Raw genomic sequence first — 16,929 nt, forward strand, 5'->3', positions numbered from 1 at the left:
AATAACAACACATTTCTCTTAGAAGCCGCGCCCCGAGAAGCCGGCTGCTCCCTGCTCGCGCAGGCGCACTCGGTGCTGACTGCTGGACTGTAAGCTCCCCGAGGGCGGGGCCGTCTGTCCCGCTCGGTGCAGCCCACGGCGCCTGGCACCAGGCGCCGGGCATGGAGCAGGTGCTCGCGGTGTGCGGAACCAGCAACTTCCGCCGCCTCCGGACGACGCCCCGCTTGGTGTCCAGTGCATTCAAAGGGCGAGGACCCCATGACCAGGGGAGGGTCGTCTGGGGGTGAACCGAGCTGCTGGGGTCGAACCAGGCCATGCCGTATCCTCAGCGCTGTTGGCCCTCCTCCCCCCGCAGACAAGACACCGGGGTCCTGAGCTTGTGGCTCACATCAGGGCAGAGGCTTCTGGGAATGTCCGAAGTGGGGACAGGGCAGAGGAAAGGAAATGCCCACCCTGGAGGGTGTTCGTCAGGGCGTGGCCAGCCTGTGCGGCAGCCTCGCTGTAGTTACGGCTAAGGAAGGGGTCACAGCCCTCTGCTTCCTCACCAGCTTCCTCACCAGTTAGCGGAGGCCGCTCCCCCGTGAATGAGAGACCGTCGGCTTGGGCTGCTCCCACTCTGGGTTCCCCAAGGCCGCTCGTCTGACCCCGGTCCCTGGAGTCTAAGGAAGCTGCTGGGCCCTGCCCGGTGCTGCGCATCCCGCAGTTTTGTGGATGCGGCGACCTCGGACAGGCTGCGTTGTGTGGGCAGAGCCACTGGTGGTGTTATCCTGGCCAGTTTTTTATCCAAAATAAATATAAATAACAGCCTCGCTTGCGTGTCGTGTGCGTCTCTTACCGGTTCACATGGGTGGTGGCGAAGCAGCAGGGGTGAGTCCTGCCCAGTGTGGGGGGAGGAGGGGCTGTGTGCCTGCTGGGGGGGGGGGCGCCAGCAGCTGCTTGGGGTCATTCAGTGTCCGGTGCGTTCCAGAAAGCGTGTGAGGAAGGCGCCGGGAGCCCGGTGGCAGAGCCCCCGTGGGGTGTGAGGCCCTGCGTTGCCCACGTCAGCTCAGTGGCGCCTGGTGAGCAGCGAGGCCAAGCTCTGGCCTCAGGCCGGCACCCCCGCTGGGAACAGCCAGAAAACCCACACGGGGCGGAAAACGCACCCAAACTTGTCCTGGTCAGACTGCCGAAATCCGGGCCAGAAAACCGAGAGCCGAGGGAAATGTTGAGTTCCCTTAAAAGCAGCGTCTGTGAGGCTCGCGCTGACTCTCGAGGGGGGCGGGGAGGGCGAGCCGGGGGTGGGGGGCGCCCTGTGAGAGACACTTTCAGGCGGTGGAAACAGACCGAGGCCTCCCCAGCGGACCGGCACCCAGGGCGTGGTGGTGAAGGGCGGGCGCTGCTGGGTGGGGGGCGGTTCACAGGAGCCGCAGGGACTGGCGCTAAAAAGGTGGGGCCGTGGGAAAGGCCCACCCAGAGCAGACGGGGTGCTCAGGCGCACTCGGCCCTCGGCAGGGGCGCCTTCTCCCCCTGTCGTCTGCAGCAGGGACACGGCCAGCCCGGCTAACCGGGACAGGCAGGGTGTTGTCCTCCGGAACGAGCACGCACGGCACAGCGGGAGTCTGCACGCTGAGGGGGCGGCGGGGGGCCTGGAACACGTGAAACACAACCCCAGAGGGAAGAAAGGAGGAAGGTGAACATGGAGGAGGATGGGAAGACGGAACGCAGGAAGATCGCGGCTTCACACCCAAGTGGAAAAGTCACTACACAGAGCGCGGGCGAACGGGTCCAGCCGGAGCAGAGACCGTCGGGCCGGTCCGGAGACTGCCCGCGTGCGCCCAGTGGGCACAGGAGACGCGGGGTCCGGGAGAGTTAAAGGTGCTGCGGACGCCGACGGAAGGGACTCGGCGTCCCCCTGCCGTCGCCAGCCTCACGCCGTCCTTGCCGTGTGTGTTTCGTGTGCAGCAGACACCCAACAGATGGAGTGGCCGTGGTTTAAACAGGCGCTGGTCTCAGCGCAGGCTGCCGTAACAAGGTACCGCCGGCGGGTGGCTACACACAGGTCACACGAGGGCTTACCTCCCGCTGTCCTGGAGGCTGAAAGTCCAAGGTCAAGATGCCAGCAAGAGAGCCCTCCTCATTTGGAGGCCTCTGCTCCTGGCTTGTGGCTGGGTGGCCACCACCTCTGGGTGCTCATGGGGCCTCTTCTCCAGGCGTGGGAGGGGAGAGAACCAGGTCCTGGTGTCTCCCCTCACTAGGGCGCTAACCCTACGACAAGGACGCCCCTGTGGCTAAAGCCAAGGGGTGGGTGCCGAGTCCGGGAGAACTCCATGGCGGCTGTCCCCGGGCTAGGGGTGACAGTGAGGGGGCTCCAAGGAGTGGGACTGCCCATCATCTAGATTTTAGTGGCTTCCTGCCCCCCTCCCGTGTCCCACTGTCCCCACACCCACACGGGGGCCTCCCGGGGCCTCCTCCCCAGTCAGCTACCGGAAGCCGCATCCTGTCTCAGATCTGCTTTGATGGGAACCCACATAAGACAAAGCCCATTTTACCAACAAACGCAGATGCAAAGTATTGTCAAACTGAACTCATTGTATATCTGAGCAGGTACATTTAACACATGGGGTCCGGCACCAGCAACACCCCCACGTTATTACAAAGTCATGTGTGCACGTAATTCCGTAACAACATCGTCACACTCAAGCACACCAAACGACAGTTCAGGTGAAATGTTCACATTGCGGCCCACCTCGTGCGTGACAGCCACCCGCCCCGCCAACCGCACGCAAGTGGGCCCCGCCTCTGCGGACCCCGTGTCACAGAGCCCACGACACACCACGACCCGAGTGACCGATCAGGAGCAAGCCTGTAGTGAACAGCCCCGCACTGTACACTGTGCAGTGTTCTCACCACAGCAAAACTCGGGGGTCACAGGGCAGCCGCCACATGGTCGCTCCCGGCCACCAGCCCGCCCACCACCCCACATGTTTAACTCTGGGTGTTCCCAGTAAAGGACTGCGGTGGGTTCCACTGGGGCCGGGGTGAGAGTGTCGTTTCTATGAGAACGGTTTGTTGTACTGTTTGGGTTTTTAAATAAGTCACATTTTAACAAAGTATTTCTACTGCAACATTTCTGTGTTTTAAATGGAAGCACGTCCCTCACCTCCGAACTCCACTGTGTGCCTCGAAACGCAGCTCCCTGGCCGCCCTCACCTCCGGGGCATGCACAGGTGGGGGGGCTCCCCCCTGAGTCCCCGCCTCATTGAAGTGCCCGCCCACCCGCCCCTTCCGGGGGGGCTGTGTGGACAGTGCCGGCCATGGCCGGCAGGACCTTCAGAGCAACAGGGAACTGGCAGAGGCAGCCCCAGGCCCAGCCGCTGCCCTGGGGGAAGAGGTGCATGCTGGGAGGGCTGTTCCCGGAGACCCAAGGCCCTGACCTTCAGGGAAGGTCAGAAACCAGACGGCCTCTCCTAGCCTCCCATTTCTGCCACTGTGTACGTGCCAGCCAGCCTCGGGGACAGCGGCTCTGTCCCGTTTCCCCCCGTGGCGTCTCGGCGCCCGGCCCAGAGCGGGCGCTCCAGAAGGACTTGAACGGAGGAGGTGGGCGTCGCTGCCCCAGGCCCGCCCCTTCCTGCAGGCGGCCAGCAGCGAGCGGCCAGCTGCCCCCAGTTCTCTTCCCAGATCCCTGGCTGGGAGCGCCGATTGGGCAGCTGGCGTCCTCAGCAGGTGCAACCCGCTCCCCTCCATGGCGGGCAGAGTCCCCCAGGAGAAACACCTGCGGAGGCTGCGGTGCGGGGGGGGCCCCCAAAGGGGTCCCTGCTCTGCTGCCCGGGCTTCCCGCCGCCAGGGGAGGAGGTGGGGAGGGACCCACTAAGGCAGACGGGGGCCTGGGCGGTGCACTGCACCCCTGAGCGAGGGGAGTTTGCACGGAACAGACCACGGCGTGGAGCGGACCATGGCGCGGAGCGGACCACGCGTGACCGAGGGGGTTGAGAGGAACCGGGGACTTACCTGCATGACCACACGGAACGCGTTGTCCTCCTGCAAGTGAGTCCGACCTCGGTGAACTTCAAGCTCGGCCGCCGACCTGGACGCGAACAAGACCTTGACCCCCAACCGGCCACCGGACTGGGCTGTGAGGGCCGCAAGCCCCAGGCCGCAGGCGCATGCCCGGAACTGGAGGGTGATGATGCCACCCGCCGCCCAATTACGCCGAGAACCGCCAGGGCGCCCATGAGAAGAGCCTGGCGCCCACCTGTGTGCGCAAAGCCGCCGAGGGGCAGGTGCCATTGGCTCGTGACACGTCTGTGTGTCCGGGCCGGGACCCAGGTGAGCTGGAGCCTGTCAGGCCCGTCCCAACGAGGCTCACGCCGTCCCAGCGCCGCAGCTGCCGGGGCCCAGCCGACAGCTGGCCTGAGGGGCCCGGACGCCAGGGCCCACCCCGACCCGGACTGCGGACTGCGTGCGGGAGGGCAGGCGCCCTACTGTCGTCACGTGGCGTCGTCTGAGAGCGGGGCCCTGTCCTCGCTCCTGCCGGCGAGGGCCGCTGTGCTCTCTCGTGACCAGGACCCCGAGAGGCTGTCCCTTGCCCGAGGTCACACAGCGGTGGGGGCCCCAGGCCACTGCCTCCCTCAGCCCTTGCTCTGGGCAGGGCACGCCCCGCCCCGCCTCACACACGGCTGCTGCCCCGAGCGGGTGGGCTCGGGCGCCCTGCTCTTGGGGTGGGTGGGGAGCTGATGGTGCAGGCCCCCCCAGAGAGGAGGTCGTCCACAAAGCAAGTGTGTGTTGACTAGGGAAAGGGCCACTTTGTGATGTCTTGGCTTTGGCTAAGGACTTATATCCAGATGGAGTTTCACTGACATCCAGCAAAGTGAGATCTGTCCTCCCGTATCCCAAGTGACGAGGGCGGGTGGCACGGCCGGTGACCCCTGACCAGGCCGGGCCGGCTACCTTTCGGGCTCAGTCTCCTGCAGTCTCGGGTGCTGGGTGCAGAGCAGGCGGCGTCTGCAACCCGGCCTGCAGCCAGGACCCCTCCGGGGCCTCCCGGGGTCTGGGGACGCTGACCGGGCAGGGCCCGCTCTCAGGGGGCCCTCAGGGTAGCCGGCCTCTCCCCGTGAGGAAGGACCCTCTGCAGCTGGTGTCCTCGTCCGTCAGCGGGGGGACCCCCAACCATCTTCCTAAGGGGCTGGCGTGGGGAGGGGCTCATGAAAGGGGATCAGAAGCTCTGTTGGCCTGAGGTGCCCCTGTCCCTTCACGCCGCCTCCCAGGCACTGCGGGCCCCAGAGGAGCGTGTCGGGGGGCCCGACGCCCCGCCCTCTCCAGGGCTCCAGCACGCTGGGAAACAGCTGTGTCCAGAGCTGCCCGCCCGCCAGGGCAGCCACCGCCACCTGCGGCCGTCGACACTGGAATTACTGAGAACCAAGACCACCCCTCCGTCGCACCCGCGGCTGCCGGTGGCCGTCCCGGACGGGGCAGAGGGCACAGGCCCTGGCTCACTCCAGGGAGTTCTCCCAGACCACGGTGTCCTGGGGACGCCGGGCCTTCAAAGCCACGTGTGAGAGGTCACTGGGCACCAGGCTCCGTGTCCAGAGCCTCCCCTGCACCTGCATGTCGGCTGCCTCGGCGTCCCAGGAGGTGGGGCCTGGCGCGTCCCGGCTCCCACCCACTCGCCACGCTGCCGCACAGTCGCCCTGGGCCTCACCGCACCTGCGCTCCCAGACCCCCCCCCCCACAAGGCCACCTCCCCTCAGGACACGTGAGACTGCGCCCTGCACTCTTTATTGGCTCGGCTGAGGTTCCAGAGGATGGGGGGCGGGGCGGGGGGGGCAGTGTTAACTCTGTTTCTCCGGATGCTGCTCGCCCTGCCCACGTCAGAGGGCTTTACTGGGCAGGGGGTGGATGATCCCGCTCTCTAGGTGCTCGAAGACCGTGTACGGGTCCTGGTCGCCGTTGACAGCGATGGCCTGCTTGTAGAACTTCTCCAGCTCGGGGGAATTCCTGTAGAACAGGTCCACTTTGAACTTGACCCGCTCTTCGGCATCCTTGGGGTGCTGCAGCAGACGGGCCTGGATTTCCATGGTGGGAGGCGGCTTGTACATGAGGTGGTACCTGCGAGAGAGCCGGGGAGGCCGGTGACGCACGGCCCGGCCCAGACGGCGGGGCAGAGGGGGGCCCTCTGTCCTGCTGTGGCCGGGGGTCGGCCGCCACCAGCACCGTACACGGGCCGTGCGCAGGGGCCAACAGCGTGGAACAGCGGGCGACGCCCCCATTCCTCCCTTCCCCCCACGCCTCCCTCTCTCCTTCCTTCCAAAGACCGCGCGTTAGGCATCTGCTCTGTCTGGCGTTCTGTCTGCTGTGGACGGCACAGGGACACGCAAGACAGACGCCGATGCCCACGGAGCCTGCAGCGAGATGGGGGTGGGGACATCACACCACCACTAGGGAGCAGAGGGGACAGGAAGTGCCACCCAGGAAGTGCCACAGACGGTCCCTGTTGGGAGAGGCCCCCCCCCCCCGGAGGCCGTGGACCTTCACGGGAGGAGACGGCGGCCGGCAGCCAGGGCGAGGAAGGAGGTGAGGCCCGTGGCTCAGAGGGAGCCCGCCATTCCCCTCCCGCCCCCCTCCCTCGCTGCTGCGGAGGCCCCGGCTGCCCCGGGCACAGAGGCTTGTACCCCTGTGTGGTTGCAGGGACTCTAACCCATGTTCAACACGCACACAGCGACCAGACATGGTCAGGCTGCAAAGAAACTCAGAATTGACCCTCTGCACCCACGGGAAGGTCAGGGGCTCCCACGGGGTGCGCACAGCGCGGCTGGGACAGCACAGGCCCAGGGACACGCACGGGCGGCCCCTGCACAGGCTGGAGCCGGAGCTGCCTGCCGCCAGGACAGTGCAGGGGGACCTCTTGACCTCCGCTGGGGAGGCGTGGGCGGACACTTGTCTCCTGGTTCCTCATCCAGGCGGAGAGCGTTGACAGACGCTGTCCAGGGGAGCTAGTGGGAGGGGCCCCCTTCCTAGAGGCTTCCGTGAGCGGTCACCAGGCTATCCCTGGAGCAGCCCGGCCTAGGCACTGGTCAGCCACCTGGAGAGAGGGGGTCCTCGGGGGGCACTGACCTTTCCCCGGTGACGGGGTCGGTTCTCCGCAGGGTCAGCCGCTCGATGACGGAGTCCAGCGGCACGTTCAGGAAGAACACCCTGTCGGGGGCAGAGCAAGCGCACGGTCAGCCGGGAGGCCCCCGCCCGCCGAGTCCAGGGTGGGCACCAGCCCCCGCGGGCAGGCGGGGCTCTGGGAGCCGCCCGTCCGGGCTGCAGGTGTGCAGCTCTCGCAGGCCGCCTGGGAGGGACACAGGTGAGGCCTCCCTGCCGTGGGAGCCGCCTGCACCCCTGATTCGGGGAAGCCCCCAACCCTCCTGTGGGGGCCGCCGTGCAGGTGGGCTGCGGGCGAGCAGATGACCTGTCCTTTCGGGAGTCAGCGTGGCCTCTGGAGCCGCACGGGTGGGCGGAACCTCCCCTCCTCGTGGACCTGCCGTGTGAGCCGGGCCACTCACATGACCTCCCTGAGACCCGGTCCCCCCCTCACCCCCCTCCCCCCGTTGTGAGGTGGGGCGGGCGACGGCAGCTGACCGGTGCCGAGGGTCTGAGGAGACGACCTGCGTGGGGGCTGAGGGGTGCCTCCCAGGGTCCAGACACGCTGCTGGTGTGGGCTGTGCCCCCCAATCCCTGCGCCCTCCCCCTCTGGAGCCCGGCTCCCCGACGGGGATGGCCCCTCCCAGAGTTCGGGGGGGCGGCAAGCGTCCTCTTCCTCGAAGGGGCCCCGGCCCGAGGGGCGGGGTTCTCAGCGGTCAGGGGCCCCGTGGGAAAGTCGCAGCACCGGCCCCGACCCCTGACCCCGGGCTCCCGGACTGGCAGTGCTCGGGGGTCCTCCGTCTGCTAACCCCTGGTCCTAAGGGCTTCACCTCCCCCCCGACCCCGGCCACGGACCCCTTTCCGCACATAACCCAGAGGAGGGGGGCTCCCAGCTGGGTGTGGTGGCTTTGCCCCGAGAAGACGAGTGGCAGTCCGTACCTGGGGACACCTTTGGTTGGTTGTCACAGCCGGGAAGGGGTGGCGCTGGCACCTCGTGGGGCAAGGCCCAGACGCTGCTACACGTCCTGCAGTACACAGGACGGCCCCGTGCACCCGCCCCCTACCTGGTCCCCGGTCCCCGCAGGTGCGGTGGGCGTCTCCAGTGCCGGCCGAGACCCCGGGCGGGTGCGAGCGTGCCCCGGGCGGGGGCCGGGCAGGGGCCTGGGTGTGCGAGGCTGCGGCCCACGCACCGGGCCCCGGCCGTGCCTTCCCGTGTTAAAGCATTGGGGTGTGTTCACAGCAGTGACTTCAGGAAGGTTCCGTGACTCGCTTACTAGTTAACTCCCGAATTGTGAGCCAGGCACCGCGGCAAGCCCCTCGCGTGGGACCCAGACACGACTTTTAGTGGAGCTGTCACTGTCGACGTCAGGCGGGAGGATGACGTGTGCAGCTTCCCCGGGGGCACACGGGGGACAGCGGCGTCAGCAACAACAACCCCCCCCCCCACCCCCGCACCCTTGTTCCTTTCCCTTCAAGCAGGTCAACCAGGCGAGAAGCCTGGTGAGACGTCTACCCAGCCCACCGAGACCACGTGTCGTACTCAAGGGAAGGCTCCTGACCGGCGGGCAAGGTCAGGAGCACAAGGACACCAAACTGGTCCTGGAACGCATCACAGGGACAGGCCTCGCCGGACAGGCCCAGCGCGCACCCTCTCGGTCGGGCGCCCGCAGAGAGCCGTGGCCGACCGTGGCCGAGACGGGGTTCGGACGCAGGTGGCGGCTCCTGGTCAGCGCAGTTCACCCCGCGCTCCTCTGCGGATCAGCCAGGAGGAAGGAAGGGGTGTCCCTGCGCTGCACAAGCCAGAAACCCAGGGTGTGGGGGGCAGTGCCGGCTGGAGTCCCAGAGTCAGGCCCGAGGGCGTCAATGCCGCCTTCCTCGCTCCACGAAGACCCGCCGAACGGGGGTCAAGGCGGGAAACGGTGCCTGCGCTGGTGGCCCGGCCTGCCCCGGGGCGGCCCCCCGGCCTGCCGCTGGGGACCAGGAGCCCCCTTCAGGGACCGGGGCTGCAGGGTGCGCGAGACCTGGGCCCTTGGCTGCCTGGGGGACAAGTGCGTCTCCTCGTCGCCGGCCTGGACACGAGCAGCGGAGGGCGAGGCGGCGGAGGGAGAGGCGGCGGAGGGAGAGGCGGCGGACTCCACTGTGAGGCCTCCTTCCGCGGCGCCAGTCCCCACCCAGGTCGGGCGCCCAGCGCACACCCGCCCGGGGGGCGGTCACCGAGGCACCACCCCCTTCGGGGTCTCCCTCGAACCCCCCACTCTGCTCCTGCACGGGGCGCAGAGAAGCTTCTGCCCGACCTTCCCCACAGCCGGGCCTCCTCCACGGGCCCCCTGGCCTCCGCCCTGACCCCTTGCCCTCAACACCCATCATCACCGTCTCCTCCAGCCGGCCTGTGCTTGCTGCGGGCCGGGCACTGTTCCGACGCGGTACACACGCGTGTCGTGACACTCGATCTCACCACAAGCGCGTGGCCCGGGGCCTGCGATCGCGCCCGACTCAAGGACGGAAAAACTCACCCGAGAGGTAAGGTGGCGCCTCTGGCTGGGCGCCCCGTCCGGCGGACTCGAGGGCGCCCCCTGGCGGCCCACTACCTTCCCGAGGGGAAACGGATTCTGCTGGGTTCCCTGCTGCGGTCGGAGGGGGAAGGAGGCCCAGCGGGGTGGGGGTGCGGCTGACACCCCACCGGCACCCCCACCTCAGACCGGAGCTGCCACCTCACTCATGCCCGCCCTCCTGCACCTAAGGGACCCCTTCTCCCCCCGTTCGCCCCCCGAGTTCGCCGCACACCGCCGCCTCTCGGGGTCAAAGGTGAATAACCGGGATTCCAGAAGACCCCTCCTCCCACCCGCCGCGGCCCGGCGGCCTCAGGAACCCACCCCCGTGCTGGCTAAACCCGGGCTTCAATCACTCCGGGAGCACGTGAATCCTTGCATAAACACTGCCGCGGCACCTGCCGCCGCAGAGTCTCATTACGGCGAGCTGGGCCGCGGCCAGCGCTCTCAGCCGAGAGAGCACACGCCGGCAGAAGGGTCGGGCTCCGTGTTCCCAATAAAGCGGCCAGGCCACCCTCTGCCGTCGCCCAGGCGTCGAAGAGAAGCGCTCTCTCCCTTTCGCAGACTTGGGGGTGGGGGGAGTCACATCCTCCGGCCCTGCACTCTGAAAGGGCCCGCTTCTCAAAAAACGTAACTCTGATTAAATATTGATAGCCAGCGGTATTAATTAAGGGGGAAAAAGTCCATCAGGAGAACCCCAATATGGTTCCAGCGTCCCCGGGAATCTGGGAAAATTCACAATCAAGTGCGTAAATATTCTAAAAAAGGGTCCTGAATATTTTATGAATATTTGTCATAAAACAGAAATAATAACCAGTGTGCAGAGCTATTAGAATTAATATTTATGCTGCCCGCCATGAAATATGCATGGAACAGAGAGGGGGGGGCCGCAAGACAAGAATTAATTTACACCGGGCTCGGTTTACCCGCTGGCTTGATGTTTAAAGACGGTTGACAAGCCTCCGTGTGCATCCGCCAGTCACTCGCCGCACCGGCGGAGGGCGGGGGCGGGGCGGCCGGGGCCCCTGACAGCCCGCAGATTGAGTTTCTGACAGCCCTTAAAAACCTAAACGGCCCCCCACCTTTTTTCCCTTCTTCCGTTGCCCGAGGCGCTCTGTTCTGCCACCGTTCATCCGATCGCCCCTTCCATCTGCTGGAATTAGCGAATTAATGAGCGGGCGCGCTTTACGGCGGGGCGGCGGGGCCTGTGACTGTTTACAGGCGATTAAATTATAATGCGGGGCGGCTGTATAATTCATGAGCCAATTAAAGGAAGTGTTAGTTGGTTTGATGGGACGAGGGCGTACAAAATGCATTTAACTAATGGGGAGCCGCGGGCTGCGCGGCCGGCTCCCTCTCTCTCTCTCGGATTACTCGGCTAATTGCTGCGCTTTATGGGGCTGTCACCGACGGCCATGCATATTTCATTGTCCTCAAATACCACGGTTGTGCCGGCCGTGTCGGGCTGCCACTCGGGGGAGCCGGGCCAAGCCGGGCGGCCGCGGCCTCGGCCGAGGCTCGGAAACCAGAGCTGGGGCGTCGGGTGTCCCCCGCCATCAGGGGATTAGAAGGGTTCGGCGTGCGACTGGTTTTTGTTTTACCAACGGTTCCGGATGCCGGCTGCACAGCAGTGGCGACTCGGGGGTGGGGGGGGCTTTGGAGCCCCTCCCCCAGTGCGGCCCCCACCACGCCCGGTCCTCCCGTCGCCCCGAGGCCCGGGCCCCCTTGGGGCGCTTCACCTGGGATGCTCTGTGCGCTGAGGTTCTCCTCCAGGTCTGACTTTGTCCCTCCGCACAAGGTGGCCACTCGGGGCCTCATTAAACACAGTCGGCGGCAAACTTAGGCTTCAACTCGGAGCTCCGGCCCCAGCACGCCGGTGTGCCGGGGAGGAAACCACAGGGAAAGGCAAATGAACCTGCCCGAGAAGAACGGCAGACACCCCGGTGCTCAGAACCGGCGTGCTTCCCCGGCGCTGGGGGTGGGGACGTGGCCACCTTCCCAGCGGGGGCCATGAGGCGTCTGGTCCAGAGAGATGCCGCCGTCGTGGCAGCACCCCCGCCCCCCACAGTGTGCTCTGCAGGGCCGGGGGAGAGCCTCCCCACGCACCGCGGGTGGTCAGAGCCCTGCGTGCGGCCTCTACCGCCCAGCCCGCTGGCGGGGCCTCTCCCCTCCGGCTCCCAAGCCCGGGTCTCACACGAGCTAAGCACACGGACACAGCAGCAAGTGACAAACCCTGGGGGTGCCCAAGACAGAATGTCCTTGGCTCCCCTCTGGCACCAGAGCTGTGCAGGGGGCCGGGCCGTGGCCAGAGGCCACAGTCCCGGGCCAGGGCTCACAGGTTCTCTGCCTCTGAGGTGGGGGTGGGGGTGGGGGGCCACAGGTGGTGAGGATTGGCAGAACCAACCCACGTGCTTCGTATTTGGTCTGGCGTGTCACGATTCCCCAAGTCATTGGAGGCAACGCTGCTGTCACGGGATGTTAGAGGCTTCCAGGAGTACCACCGAGGGGGCTGAGCCCACCACTCTCCCCTCCAGAGACGCCCGGGTGCCCCAGCCCGCCCACCCCCACCCACACCCGGGTGCCGGGCTGGCAGGTGACGCAGCCAGGACATCCCCTCGGGGGCTCAGCGGGGGCAGGCCCTTGGGGCCAGAGCAGGGCGCTCTGACTGGACCCCGGAGGCGGCGGCGGCCCGAGTGCAGGGCCCTCGGGTGAGAAGGGCACCCGGTGGCATCCCCCAAGGATGGGGGAGGGCCGACGAGGTGAGCGGAAGGGCCTGCCCCCGACTGCCCGAGACTGAGGTGTCGCCCGGTGCGTTCAGTGCGCTCTGGGTTCGGGCAACGCCGACGCACCGTTTCCCAGGGGCTCACTGTGCGCGACCGACCGTCCTAAACGTCTCGTCAACACGGCCCCGTGCCGTGCCGTGCCATGAGGCTCACACCAGCACCCTCAGTGCGAACGTGGGGAACCGGAGGCTGGGTGTCTTGGCTCAGGGGTCCCTCGTCAGCAAGCACTTGTGCAAGTGCAGGAGCACATGGGCGAGCTCCCGGCACGGGGTGTGCACCCCCAGACGCGGCGCAGGGGCCTGGGCGGAGGAGGGCGCCAGCGGTGGCGCGCTGCACCCTGTGCTCTGCGGACAGAGGAGCAGGCGGAGGCTGCGGGCCAGGACGTGGCTGACACCACAGCACGTGTCACGCCAGCCCGCCTGTGTGAGACCGGAGAAGAGGGCCTGGCGGGACAGACACCGGCCCGGGGAGGGTGGGGAGGCTCGGAAGGACCTGGCTGACTGCAGCTGGAGGTGCTTCGTGTGGAGGGGTGAAGGGTGTAGGGGCCCCGGGGCCTCACCGGGGCCAGCCCGGTGGCGTGTGGGCGCGGAGAGAACACCCCCCGACTGCCTGCTGCAGAGGAACCCGGGGGTCACCTGTTCATCCAGCTGTGCCCCCGGGTCAAACTCCTTCGGTGAACCCACCTCGGAGGTGACACCGGAGCTTCCAGATAAAGCCTTTCTGTCCTTGGCGGGGACCCAGGGCTGCGACGTGAGACTGCCCGCCACCTGCCAGCCTGCTGGGAGCCGCCCGAGGCCTCGCCCTGCAGTGGCCCGGAGCCTGCGGGGCGTTGGAAAGGGAGGCGCGAGCCACCCCCCCGCCGTGCAAACACGGAGCACAGCGAACACATTACTCGGGAGAAGGGGGTGTACACAGTATCTCCAAAAATGTCACGGAGGTTGGTTTTCTCTGGACATCCCAAATATTTACTCGGCGGCACTTTCTCCCTCTTCTGCAGTAAGTGGATTCCCAGTGCGGCCAACTGCTGGACGCACACGTGGACAGTAACCTCCCCGACCCCCCAACCAGCCCTGCCCTGCCCTGCAGACCCGCCGCCCCGGGACGCGCCTGGCCTCCCCCCGTCACCCCATGGCGGGCTCCTTGTCTTCACTCGAGCCTCAGCTTAACCACCCCTCCCCCAGAGATGCCCTCCCGTGTCACCGAACCTGCCACTCACCCCCCTCCGCGCCACGGGGCACCTGGCCTTCGTGGACACGTCTCCCTCGTGGTGGGTCGCTGGCCGCCCCTCCCCCAGGCACCCAGGGTCTGGAACGGACGGCGCCTGGGGCGGCAGGAGCCCAACTGGGCTCCCGGCTGAGCCCTGTCCTCGGGAGCCGCGCAGCGCTCCCTCGAGGCAGGAGCCGGTGCCCTTCCTTGCCCCTCCGGCCCGTGCGGAGGCTGAAGTCCAGAGAGGCGAAGCCACCCAACAAAGTCCCCCCACCCCAAGCATTCACCCGGCTGGTCCTGGGCCTTTGTCCCGCCTCCGCCGCCAAGATGCCCAGCGGTGGGTGCCCTGGCCTCGCAGGACTGGGGCTTGGTGGGCAGCGGCACTGACCCCTCTGTCTGGCCCCATGGCGTGGCCCAGAATGTCCCCCAGGGAGGGCTTGGGGCAGTGGCCCGCTGACACGCGCCCACGGAACGTGTCTCGGAGTTGCACAGTCGGCCCAGCTGGTGGACGGAGTTCGTGGAGGGGCCAAAGCCACCCTGGGCCCTGCCGCAGGCCTGCTCGTCCTCAGTTGGGCCACACCCCGAGTGTGGGCTCCCGCTGGTGGCTCCAGACACTTGGGTGCCCTTGCTGGAGGCCTGGTGGTCCCCTCCCCCAGGTGGCCCTGAGTGGCATGCCCCCTGCCCTACTGGGGTGCAAAGGGCACCGTCGCTGTGGCAGGACCCCTCTCTAATGCTCGTTCCTGGGCCCCCCAGAGTGGTGCAGGGTGACGGCGGGGATCACAGGGCTCCCCTGGGGTGAAACCACCGGCCGCAGCCCAGGCAGCTCAGACGGTGCCCACGAGGGAGTCCCAGGACCCGCTCCGTTCCCGGCTCCCCAGTAGTCCACTCGGCTGAGCACAGACCCCAGGGAAGGAAGCAGCAAGGACAGGGACGCCAGAGCCCCTGCCGCGAACGGGACAAACGGGGCAGAGGGGGCGCGAGGCAGGAAACGGGAGGCGCCCGGGCCCAAAGCTCGGTCTGCAACAGGCACGCGCTGCGTGTGGGCCCAGGACAGACAGGGCTGGCGGCATGGCGCTGCCTTTCGGCGGGACTGCAGGCACACGCGGGGACGGGCGGGGGTGGGGGCGGGGAGGAGTCCGCTCGCGGCAGTGTGTTCCCCGGGGGCGCGGGGTGCTCTGAGACGAGAGGGCGCCCCGCGGGGCACCTTCTCCTGACTCAGCACCGACTCTGAACTCTGAACAGCGAGGTTTTCCTGGAACACCCGGGAACATGCAAATGAGGGAGCCGGGCGAGCCCCCGGGCCCGCCTGATTGGACGGGAGTGACCGGAGCCCCGCCCCCTGCGCATCCCCGAAGGTCAGGCTTCCCGGGTGAGCCGGCCTGCCGGCTCCTTCCCGCAGCTGTTCCAGGAGCGACCCTGGATGGAGCCCAACGCAGCGTCTCCTCCTCCCGCTCTCCCCCCAGCCACGCGGGTCTCACCTAATGGTCCGACATCTCCCAGTCTGATTCGATCCTTCTCCAGCCACTTACAGAAAAAGGCCTCGCGGCCAAAACATTACCGCCGACCTGATTAGCCCGGCTTTGCTGATATTTTTATCAGCATCTCCCTTCTTCCCGCTGACAGGAGCCGGCCCGCACTGCCGCGGAGGTCTGGGCTACAGCCTGGCTGTCTGAAATATTTAACAGGCCTCGCGATTTTCCATGTGTCAGGGAGCTGGAACGCCGTCACGGGTGCCCGCCCTGCCCGAGCGCCCTGCCCTGCACCCAGACCTCCCCGGGGGACTGTCTGTGGGTCCAGCACCCTCGGCCCCCTCCTGGGAGGCTGAGCTCTGGGGCGAGGGGACCCTGGAGGGCAGCACCGTGGCCCTGTCACCACCCACCCTGGTCTCTCCCAAGCCTGCACTGCATGCACACGACACCACCACGGGCACCACAGAGCTGCTGGAAGCACGGCGACCCTCCTGGTGGCGGAGGTCCGAGCCCACAGCTGTGGCCCCCCACCCTGCAAGCAGCAGCACCCGCCCCGGGGCCCAGAGGCCCCCAGCAGCCCTCTGATTCTGCAGGCGGGTTGCCTCAGACCCATGATGGGCTCCAGTTCTCAAAGATGTCCAGGAAAAGAGGGTTGGTTATTCACCAGTCTTTGTCGGTTTTTGTTTTTTTTTCCCCTCTTGTGACCGCCTTTGCAGACGCCACAAAAGCCCTTTCGATGCAGGCTTTTACGGGTTCATTTCAGACGTCTGTCCCCCTCTCAGAGGAAGGGCCAGAGCGGCAGCTCACTCTGGGCAGAGGGGAACCGTTCCGGGTATAAAGCCCTTTGCCCGCCTCCCCGCCAACTACAAGTCCGGGTCTGGCCACAGACCGAGGACGGGCGGGGAGGGGGGCGGGGGTCACCCGCCAGGGGCCGTGCTCCAAAATGCAAATTGAACCTGAACCAATCCCCTCCCCCCAAGAACAGCCGCACCCTGCTGACGTGACTCCCGACTTTTTCCAGGCCAAGCCCGCGGGGCTGGGCCATCCCACCGTGTGGAGCTCGGTGTGTGCTTTTCTAGGTGCTGGAACACACAGCCAGACTTACGTCCCGCCACCCCCGGGGCAGGTCCCATCCTCACGCCCACTCTGGCAAGTAGGTAAGGGGCCTGCTCAAGGTCCCGGGGCCAGTGGATGGCAGAGCAGGACTCGAACCTGTGCACCCTGGCCCCTCACAGCTGCCACACCTGGCATGTGGGGCGGGGGCTCCCGCCCACCCACACAGCTGCTCCACCCAGTGTCAGGGCCTCTGCAGGTCGGGCCCTCAAGCCTTGGTCTGCACAAGGCTGGCCACCGCCCCCTGCATGTCCCCTGCACGACCATTGCACGCCTCGCTGGTGTCCGGGCAGTCCCTTCCCTGGCCGCTGCGCCTCTGCCCCTCAGGTCAGACACCCGACAGGCCCACAGCTGGGGGCCGGAGTGACGCGGCTGCCGGGGCCACGCCGCCCTCCATGCGTGCACTCGCCAAGGGACCGTCCGCATGTCCACAGACCGGCTCACTCAAGGTCACCGCCGGCCCGACAGACGTACTCACTGGATCGGTACCCAGAGGCTTGTGCCTGGCTGGTTTCTCCGCTCCACAGCCAAATGTCTCACGGAGCCGCTTCCTCCCCAGACACAGGGTGGGGCAACAGTAGGTGTGTGGTTGTTTTCGTGTGAAAAACAGCACAGTAATTAACAAACAACAATGTAAGAGTGAACTGTGGTGCTAGCTGGTGTGGCTCAGTGGACTGAGTGCTGGCCTGCGAACCAAAGGGTCACCAG

At 66.9% G+C, this 16,929-nt stretch overlaps 1 protein-coding gene across 6 annotated transcripts in view; it reads right to left on the reverse strand.

Annotated features, from left to right (window-relative positions):
• Nucleotides 1–5,680: 5,680 nt before the first annotated feature.
• The window catches only part of AK8 (adenylate kinase 8), a 66,517-nt gene continuing 55,268 nt past the window's right edge, over nucleotides 5,681–16,929 (reverse strand). For 3 of the 6 annotated variants that reach the window (XM_036022406.1, XM_036022410.1, XM_036022409.1), the window contains 2 exons: nucleotides 7,090–7,170; nucleotides 5,682–6,084 (listed from right to left, as the gene is read on the reverse strand). In XM_036022406.1, coding sequence (XP_035878299.1) covers nucleotides 5,847–6,084; nucleotides 7,090–7,170 — 319 coding nt within the window. In that variant the 3' untranslated portion in view covers nucleotides 5,682–5,846. Of the gene's footprint in view, nucleotides 6,085–7,089; nucleotides 7,171–16,929 lie in introns of all 6 variants that reach the window. The other 3 variants (XM_036022408.1, XM_036022407.1, XM_028527700.2) reach the window with 2 other exon arrangements.

Source organism: Phyllostomus discolor, chromosome 3 (assembly GCF_004126475.2).
Source record: "Phyllostomus discolor isolate MPI-MPIP mPhyDis1 chromosome 3, mPhyDis1.pri.v3, whole genome shotgun sequence".
In the NCBI taxonomy this organism is placed as follows: Eukaryota; Metazoa; Chordata; class Mammalia; order Chiroptera; family Phyllostomidae; genus Phyllostomus; species Phyllostomus discolor.